This window comes from Lampetra planeri, chromosome 76, assembly GCF_965212315.1.
Source record: "Lampetra planeri chromosome 76, kcLamPlan1.2.h2, whole genome shotgun sequence".
NCBI classification, from domain to species: domain Eukaryota; kingdom Metazoa; phylum Chordata; class Hyperoartia; order Petromyzontiformes; family Petromyzontidae; genus Lampetra; species Lampetra planeri.
In genome coordinates this window covers 1,833,452-1,844,053 of record NC_136181.1, presented here as the reverse complement: position 1 = coordinate 1,844,053, position 10,602 = coordinate 1,833,452, and the positions used below count along the sequence as shown (strand labels likewise).

Genomic DNA, 10,602 nt, shown 5'->3' with positions numbered 1-10,602 from the left:
CGGTCGTGCATGTTTGGTGCATACCTATCAACCCCTTTTCAGTTCCCTACGTCATTACAGACCAATTCAAACCTTGTTAGCCTTTATACATCTCAACGTTCATCCTACAAAGTTCCATCACAAGGGAGAAACACAAACAAAGAGACATTTTTATTTATTTTGCTCGTATTGACACGACTGTACGCCCCATGCACCTACAAACTCATTTTCCCTGTACAAGAATACGGGTAAACCGTATGGTTTGACAGGTATGGTGTTATGTTACATTTTATGTTATATTCATTTCTGAATTATTTTTTTTACTTGTATTTCTCACTTTAACAAAAAAAAAGTTCAGGAGTGGAACATTTGGGGGCTGAAACGTAGCTCAACTTTTAACATGGGACTGAGTCAGGAGGAACACGATCATTTTACAAGTGTAATGGGTTCAATTTAGGCGCACACACTTCTTGGGAGGCAACACTCATTTATTCATGAACACAACGGTTACTCAACAGTTACTCTTACTCTACACAGCTTAGCTACTCCAGCGTGACCCAGCCAGGTGACTGCTGGCGGTCCGTTCACTGTAGGCCTTCTCTTCTTGGCATCTTCACGAGGCGTCTTCATTCTCTGCAGGAACAGCCCCGAACCTCCTGAGGCGGCTGCTTATATGGGCCTCGGCGTGCCCGGGCCCCACCCCGGCCACGCCTCCCTTCGAGCACCCTCTCAAGCCCCCCCTGCTGTCCACGTGCCCCCCGAGGTCCCCCTGGACCCCCGGCCCCCACTGGGATCCGGTCACGTGTCCAGCACCGGCCCTGATGTCATTCCCGCCTCCAGCCGGGATGACGGCATGGTAGTAACGCTCCCGGCACAGTGACGTCATACGTGTGCACACAGTAATGATACCACAATCATTACACAAGTTTTCGCCTACCAATCAATTTTCACTGAACGTATCTTGCTCGTTAAGCGAGACACACCTGTAATGAACACTACTTTTTTCCGTGGGGTGGAGCTAGGGGAGGAGGTTCGTGCGGCCACAGAGGGACCCCAATTTGTTCTGTAAAGTGGTGTGACTGGGTGATTTGGATATCATCACAGTGCACATCCAAAGGAACGTCCAAATGAGCGTGCACTGTGTGTAACAAATAACTCTCAGCCTTAAGTGTGGAAAACCGCCAGTTCCTGAAGAACTGCATTGTGGTATTCTTAGTCTTATGCCCCCATTAATACATTGAGACAATGTGCCTTACGAGGCTCGCAGCGTCCCACTGTACCCGCGTGTAAACCTCGTGCGATATGGGCAGCACAGTTTCGGGGTCCTCCGGCCCAAAGACCTGTAACATGCTACCAGCTCATGTTTGGGATCCATCCCTAAGTCTGAGCCAGTTCCGCAAAGCAAAATCAAAACAGTGTTGTTTCAGAGAGCCTACTTCAACGTGTGATCAATGCGCTTTTGTTATGGACGCATAAGATTGCACAATATAAAATGCCCCCATTGATTTACTTACCAACAGGTAGCATTGAGAGGGGGCGACTTTAAACTTTTTAAACTGTCCTGGTTCTTATTAAGAATCGTCAGGACAGTAGAGCCACCAATGATCACTTTTACGATTCGACTTTGACGACAATTCTCAACTTCTCTGTTCACTGCCTCTGTTCCCTGACAATAAACCATAGCCCACAACATAAACACCCCAACTTTTATACTGTATTCATATCATATTTTATCACTGACATTCCACGCAAATATTGACAGATTTACATTCTAACCGATCAAGTTACACACGCACACGCAGGAATGTTTACAGACCCATTGTGGGAATTTAGGATTTGATTCGCATGTTAATTGATTTGGGGGGGGGGAGACGAGGACATCAGCTTACACCAGGGTAGGGGCCCCCATAACCTATTATAAAAGCCTGGTGTTCCATGTGCCCGTTTGTCCGTGTGTCCGTTTGTCCGTTTGTCCATCAACTAAATGATGAGAGCCTTTCAGCAGGCCTGAATCAAAAAGTTATAGAATGTGGACCCCCACCCACAGATGTGGGTGTAAAAAGTTTATCCAACAGGTTTCTAAAAATTGTCGACCCCAAAAAATAATAATTTTGTAGGCATATATGCCTACACACCCAACGTACAATATAGGCAGTAGTATTTCCTATCTACTGACTCTATATATGCCTACACACCCTACTTACAATAAAATCGGTATTATCTGCACACATTTTGGGGTGGGAGACGAGGACATCAGTGGGGGCCACGGGTGAGGCGCGGAGCATCGAGGAGCATTCTGCAGGAGCTAGAATAAGGTGGCCACGGACCCCGAAATTCTAGTATTATAAAGCTGGTGTCATCTTACGTGGAGCAGGGACATTGCATTCTGTAAAAGGGTGAACTGCAAAGTAGAGTAATGTGGGTATACCGCAATGCATCGCTGTGCAAACGTTGTTATTTATCAGGGCAGCCGCATTGCATCGTGGATAAGGGCGTTCTGCATTGTGGATAAGAGCGTTGTCGAGGAGGGTGTTGCATTCAAAGTGTTCGCAATCTTCGTGAGAATCATATTACGCGCTCACGTCAACTCCCGATTTGTGTGATACACCACGATCTACAACACCACCACTTCTAACATCATCACCACCTCGAGCATCACCACCACCAACCTCTACCATCACCACCACTACCACCACCTCCATCATAATCAACAACAGCTTTACCATCACCACCACTATTTCCACAATAACTTCGACCATCACCACCAATAGATACATGGTAAGGCCTATGTCACAACTCTGAGGGCTACTCAACACTATTCATAGCGGTTGTCAGAAAATTATATTATGCTGACACTTTGAGAAGAACTTCAACTGCATAACATAATTATAATACTTTTTTTATTTCACGTGGACAGAGAAAGATATATGGATGAGACATTGTCTGCTTATCGAACTTCAATTGTTGAGGCGAGAGTCTATGACAGGGGATCGGCAACCAAAATAACAAGATGAGCCATTTTTTCTAATTCGGTAACTGGACTTCCATTTAAAGCTTTCGTAACTGCAGGGATTCATCTTCTTGGTTCTTTCGGTAAAGTCACGTGACTTTACCGAAAGAACCAAGAAGATGGACTTCCATGGTGAACTGCACTTCCACGGCGAATGGGATTACCATGGGGAACTGGACTGCCATGGTGAACCGGACTTCCATGGTGAATTGGACTTCCATGGCGAACTGGACTAGCATGGTGAACTGGACTACCATGGCCAACTGGACTACCATGGCCAACTGGACTAGCATGGTGAACTGGACTACCATGGTGAACTGGACTACCATGGCCAACTGGACTACCATGGCCAACTGGACTACCATGGTGAACTGGACTGCCAAGGTGACCGGACTTACATAGTGAATCGGACTTCCATGGCGAATTAGACTACCATGGTGAACTGGACTGCCATGGTGAACTGGACTACCATGGGGAACTGGACTTTCATGGTGAACTGGATTTCTATGGTAAACTGGACGTCCATGGTAAACTGGACTACCATGGTGAACTGGACTATCATGGTGAACTGGACTACCATGGTGAACTCAACTGTCATGATAAACTGGACTTCCATGGTCAGGGAACAGCAACAAATATAACAAAAGCCGTTTTTTTCTAATTCCAAGTGCCGTACTGCGGTCCTTAAAGAACCGCCTGTGCCTCTGGAACGGCAGGTTCTGCCGACCCCTGCTGCAGAGTGAGGGAGGCCTTCATCCAGCAGAGACGATTTACAATGGTGGTGCGCATGTACCGCCGATCACATTGGTGTATCACGCAATAGCAGCGTGCGTCAGCAGCAGCTCTTTCTCAGACACGCCCAGTGTCTGAAGAATTTCCGTCGAGACGATTCCTTGAAAATGTCTACACTTGTTGGCGTCACTTTTTACGAAAGCGGAAGTCATGGAGGGTGATTTGTTTTTTAGTTTTTACGTTCGAACAAAAGAATAATTCGTAACCATTTCGAATTAAAATCGATTTATTTTCTCATCATAAACAATATTATTTTAGTGTATCTGAGACCTCGAAGGAGGCCTAACCACTAGTTTGAATGTATTTTGGGGCGAAACGGTGGTGAGATGTTAACTACCTCGCCTGGTTTACAGGCGGCCATGAGTACGATCCCGACCCCGACGCCTGCGGGAAATTGAAGTTTGCACGTTCTCCCCGTGGTCGTGTGGATTTTTCTCCGGGTTTTTTCCGGTATTTTTCTCTACATTTAGAAACAACATCATGCGTTTCGGGAATTTGGCTGCGATAAATTTCCACGTGATAATAAGCCACTTCGTTGAGCTATCATTTGTGATGGCCAGGTCGCTTCTGCAAAAAGAGCTATACAGCTCAGTGAGCCTTATCTGGTGAAATAAAAATAGTTTAGTTTAAGTAATTTGTTTATTCAGTTGTCCACACGGGAGATCCATGGTGGCGCACGACTCCACTTAAGGATTCACTCGCTTCGAACGGACGCAGCAGAGGAGCCTCCGCAGGTCCTTCATGATCTCCTCGTCCCTGACGCCATAGAGAAAGGGGCTCATGAAGCGCGGGACCACGTGCAGCACAAAGTATATCGTGACGCGAACTCCGTACAAGCCGACGGGGCTCAGGTCGAAGAGGCCCACAATGTTGTGGGCCATGGGCAAAGCAGCGGGCAGGAGGCACAGGCCCAGCTGAATTCCGTGCAACACGATGGTCTTCAGAGCCTTGGAGAAACTGCTCCGTCTCTCTGACGCCCTCTTAGCGGCGCGAGCCGTCAGGACATAGGCAATCAGCACGCCCAACGTGCACAGGACGAAGAAAGTGTACAGAAACACGTTGCGGATGATGATGGTCTCCTCCCCGTAGGGCAATTGGGCGTCGAATGTGTTGATTTCGCAGACCGGTTCGCTGCCCGTCAGGAAGGGCGGCCCGCTCGCGAAGTAAAGGCCCAGGCGCAGGATCGGAGCCAACAATGACAGCAGCCAGATGCTGGCGACTGCCTGCAAAAATACCAACAACAATACAAGTCCAATGTGGATGAGAGAACATACAACAGTTAAATACATAATGCCGTCTGATTCATAATGATATTTTTTTAGTTAGATCATCGTGCAGGTATAATGTAAAATTTAACAGTAACCCTGCACCACCCGACAGAGGCCATCGAATCACGTCACGTGGCCAATTATACCGATCAATTTCCTTTTTTGCAACACAAATTAGAATTTCGATTTAAAGCTTTCGTGACTGCAGGGATTCATCTTCTTGGTTCTTTCGGTAAAGTCACGTAGAATGGAAATAATAAAATAATAAAAATAAAACATAATAAAATAATTCTCACGACGTTTCATTCAGACTCTGTCTCCTCGACAGACCTGTTCTCCACCTGAGGACGGCTACTTGCGTTGTGGCCGAAACGTCGTGAGAATTATTTTATTATGTTTTATTTTTATTATTTTATTATTTCCATTCTACGTGACTTTACCGAAAGAACCAAGAAGACAAATTAGAATGTTGAAACACAAAGCTAAATTCTGATATATATTTTTTCTGTGACATTTTTCTATAGGCATAACCCAGCATCATCATGTGTTAATAAACGCTGGTCTGAGAATAGGTTTTCCCCTTTTTTCTGGCAACAAATAGGTGTTAAGATGTTAAAACACCAAACTGAAACCTTTTACAAGGAATCATGTCCACGCCTTTTGGCGTCCTCTGGTCTAACACTGTTTTGAGACTAGACTCAAAATAAATCTGTCTCTGGTGTTGACCAATCAGTGTTGACCAATCAGTGGGTGACAGATGCCCACCCACCTCACTCATCCACTCACCCACCACACTCACCCACCACACGCACCCACTCACCCACCACCACACGGACTAGCTCACTCACCCACCCATTCACTCACTGACTCACTCACCCACCCACTCGGTGTAGCATACAATTGGCTATGTTTGTCTTTGTGAGTATGAATGTCACGACAGCACTTTGAGTGGGAAGATTTAAACCAAGCATTTACAGTTGACGTACCTGCATGTAGGTGGCAGATGGCCACTCACCCACTCACCCACTCTCACCCACCCACTCGCCCACTCTCTCACCCGCCCTCTTACCGACACACTCAAACTACTCACCAAACCACTCACTTAATCACCCATCTCACTTATCCACTCACTCACCCAACCACCCACACACAGATTCGCCCACTCACCCACCCACTCCCACACTAAAATTGTCTACGTTTATCTTCATGAGCGTGAATATCACAGCGGTGCTCTGAGTGGGCACATTTTAAACAACGCATTGACAATTTGACGCACCTGCAGACCAGAGCGGCGGTGCGACAGCTGGTGGTACCTGAGCGGGTGGCAGATGGCCACGTACCGCTCCACGGCCATCGCCGCAACGCTGAGCACGCTGTTCACGTGCAGCGTCATGCTGAGGTTGACCTGCAGGGCGCAGAGCACGCGCGACACCCACACCTGCTCCGACCGGAGCACGGTGAGGATGCCCGACAACAGCATGTACATGGAGTCGCTCGCCGTGAGGTTCGTGAAGAGTATGTACTTGGCGCTCTCGCTGTACGCCCTGAGGCGGACGAGGAGGCACGCCATGAGGACGGAGAGCGCGAAGGTCGGCACCCAGGTCAGGGTGAGGATGGCGTAGACTACGAAGCGACCGCCGTTCCAGAAGGGCGAGGGAGGCCCTCCCGCGTGCTGGGTCTCGTTCCTCAGGGACTGAGAGCCATTCGCCGATGGCCCCACTGCGCTGGCCATGGCATGCGCACACGCTGAACGTCGACGACGAAGGTAATGCTGCTGCTGCTGATGATGATGATCTGCGGCAGAACGAAGGTGTACACGGGGCGGGGTGGGGTAAACGAGAGAGGGAACGCGTTACGAGGAGTTACACAGCGAGACGTTTCGGGGGCAGTTTGGCGGTTATGCTGCGCGGGTGATGCTTGCATTGTTGTTGTCCTTCCGTCCTCACCTCCGATTAGCACGGTTGGCTACGTACGGTGCGAAAGAAGTTAAACATACGTACATAGACTCACACAGAGACCTATAGACTGACACGGAGACCAATAGACTCACACAGAAACCCATAGACTCGCACAGAGACCCGTAGACTCGCACAGAGACCCATAGACTCACACAGAGCCCCATAGACTCACACAGAGGTCCAGAGACTCACACAGAGGCCCATAGACTCACACAGAGACCCGTAGACTCGCACAGAGACCCATAGACTCACACAGAGCCCCATAGACTCACACATAGGTCCAGAGACTCACACAGAGGCCCAGAGACTCACACAGAGACCCGTAGACTCGCACAGAGACCCATAGACTCACACATAGACCCATAGACTCACACAGAGACCCATAGACTCACACAGAGGCCCAGAGACTCACACAGAGACCCATAGACTCACACAGAGCCCCATAGACTCACACAGAGACCCATAGACTCACACAGAGGCCCATAGGCTCACACAAAGACCCGTAGACTAGCACAGAGACCCGTAGACTCGCACAGAGACACATAGACTCACACAGAGCCCCATAGACTCACACAGAGGCCCAGAGACTCACACAGATACCCGTAGACTCGCACAGAGACCCGTAGACTCGCACAGAGACCCGTAGATTCGCACAGAGACCCATAGACTCACACAGAGCCCCATAGACTCACACAGAGACCCATAGACTCACACAAAGACCCATAGACTCACACAGAGACCCATATTTTGGTGTCCTTCCCCCCACACCTCCGATTAGCACAGTTAGAAATGTACGGTGCGAAAGAAGGTCAACATACATACATTTATAAAGAGAGTTTTGTCATTCAGTGATTGGTAAATTCAGCAACAATTGAGCCCTACGTTCAATCCCTCGTGGCTAAAACCTAAATTTGGTCCCAAATTCTCAGCGGTTCCGGCTCAAGAGATCTGACCCTCTTGAGGCACCCGGCCATCACCCGTTGCATAACAAAGACCCAATTAGTTGTCGTTGTGGAAAAAGCCACTTGACTTGCGTGTAATGTTTAACAGCTCTGCCAACCTTCGCCAAGATGCGCTCTGTAGGATGCGTTGCCTTCTTTAGTTGCCATTCCGTTGTCTTCCTTAACCATCATTCACATCACCCCGTCTAGATAGACCAAGACCAACGTACTTTTTATTTGTCTCCGTACTTGTTGTTGCACACTCTTCAACTGTTAATTTAACATGTAGTAGGCTTTCGCGGCCAATATTATCCATAATAGAGGTTTTTGGTATAGATCTCGTAAATAAAAATGTATTGTTAAACCCATCACCACCCGACACCACAACCAATCAGTAAGGGTTGTCACGCATGCCAATTAACTAGTTAGTTCAGCACTAACCGGTAGTGTGTTGGAGAGTAAACCCACTGCAACATTTACAATTTGAAAACTGTGACGTTTCGCCGGTAATTACAACAACCAGCATCATCGGGCGACAGCCATAGTTGTGGAAAATGATTCTCTCTCAGTCTTAAATAGCTGTTGTATATTTTTTTCTCCAGTTTTTTTTTTAACCAGGTAAGGTCATCACTGAGCTGCTGCTTTGTAGATCCTTTTCAGAAGTGACCTGGCTATCGTAAATGATAGTCCAACAAAGTGGCTGATGTCATCAAATACTCGAAACGCGTGAAGTTGATTGTAAATGTGGAGGGAACAACACCGGAGGACCCAGAGAAAAATCAACGCGACCACGGGGAAAGAGACATGCAAATTCCAAATATACAGCAGGCGTCAGGTTCGAATCCATGAACTCCTGTATAACATTCTAGATTTGAAGTTTTCGTGACTGCAGGGATCCATACTCTTTGGTTCTTTCGGTAAAGTCACGTAATTTTTCTTGCTGTGGTTATCCCACCTGATGATGGACGCCGCTGTTGCGCCCGAAACGTCGTGATTTAATTTATTTTATTTTATACCTACGTGACTTCACCGAAAGTACCAAAGAGTTTGGATCCTGTATACCAGTCGAGGTAGTTGACATCTAGCCACTGAGGTGCCCATATTATGGTAGTAAATACACTTTTAGTGGCGTTGGAGAGAATATAACTAACAAAAAATTAACCCGTAAAAACAAAGTTTTTCACTATAAATCCTTTATATACGTGGCGGCTAGAGTCCTCTCGTCCTCTGGCTTGAGATGGCTGCCACCTATGGGTCAGATGATTGCCTGGCAGCATTAAGCAATTGGTAATTAAATATAAAAAAATTTCCCTAAAAAGTGTAAAATTTTGCAAATTTTTTTCACGAAAATTAATTGTCACGCACAACGAGTCTGTGTGGAAAATGTCAGCTCGATTGGATCACGAGAAGTGGGTTAAAAACGACCGAAAGATTTGCACGGTCGTAAGCGCGCAAGCAAGCGAACTTAATATAAAGGATTTAAAAAGAAGTGGGTGCCACAAATACGTGTGGGTTGATGCAGACTTTATGCCTTGCAAAAATTTAGCAATTTGGTGTTCGAACATCTTAACACCTGTTTTTTTTCCAGAAAGTGTAAAAGTCTTCTTGGTTCTTTCGGTAAAGTCACGTAGAAGGGAAGTAATAAAATAATAAAAATAAAACATAATAAAACAATTATCACGACGTTTCGGCCACAACGCAAGCAGCCGTCCTCAGGCGAAGAATGAGAACATTATCAAGCTAGGAGCTTATATAGGTGTAGCGAGGAGGAGCGCCTTAACAAAAGAATGTGCATATGAAGAGGAATTTAGCATACCAATGGGCAATGAGTAGGAGGTGGGCGGAGGGGTTTCAAAGTCCCATTATGCCCATGCATTATGCAGGATCAACAGCACCACGGGGGGGCGCAAGGAACAGCGTTAATAAAGGAAAGGAATGTTAATGATATGTAGCTGCATTTACCAAACAACCACGTAGAAAACCAAAGTAAAAACTACATAAAAAACTAAAATATAAACTGATACTTACTATACTCTACAATAAGCTGAGTTACTAACAACAAATAATAAATTACAATTCTACGTCGTAAGAAGTATATAATATACTTCCATCTAAACTTTATTCTCTTAGCATATACAGTACTATATACTGCGTGACTGCAGGGATTCATCTTCTTGGTTCTTTCGGTAAAGTCACGTAGAAGGGAAGTAATAAAATAATTATTTTATTATAATTAATTATTTTATTATAATTATTTTATTACTTCCCTTCTACGTGACTTTACCGAAAGAACCAAGAAGATGAATCCCTGCAGTCACGCAGTATATAGTACTGTATATGCTAAGAGAATAAAGTTTAGATGGAAGTATATTATATACTTCTTACGACGTAGAATTGTAATTTATTATTTGTTGTTAGTAACTCAGCTTATTGTAGAGTATAATAAGTATCAGTTTATATTTTAGTTTTTTATGTAGTTTTTACTTTGGTTTTCTACGTGGTTGTTTGGTAAATGCAGCTACATATCATTAACATTCCTTTCCTTTATTAACGCTGTTCCTTGCGCCCCCCCGTGGTGCTGTTGATCCTGCATAATGCATGGGCATAATGGGACTTTGAAACCCCTCCGCCCACCTCCTACTCATTGCCCATTG

General features: G+C 46.0%; 1 protein-coding gene across 1 annotated transcript; it reads right to left on the bottom strand.

Annotated features, from left to right (window-relative positions):
• Positions 1–4,467: 4,467 nt before the first annotated feature.
• Positions 4,468–6,781, bottom strand: LOC144737972 (odorant receptor 131-2-like). Its single transcript, XM_078620887.1, has 2 exons — positions 6,326–6,781; positions 4,468–5,004 (listed from the first exon to the last, which is right to left on the bottom strand). Exons 1-2 carry the CDS (start codon positions 6,779–6,781, stop codon positions 4,468–4,470), a joined length of 993 nt encoding a protein of 330 aa, XP_078477013.1.
• Positions 6,782–10,602: the final 3,821 nt, after the last annotated feature.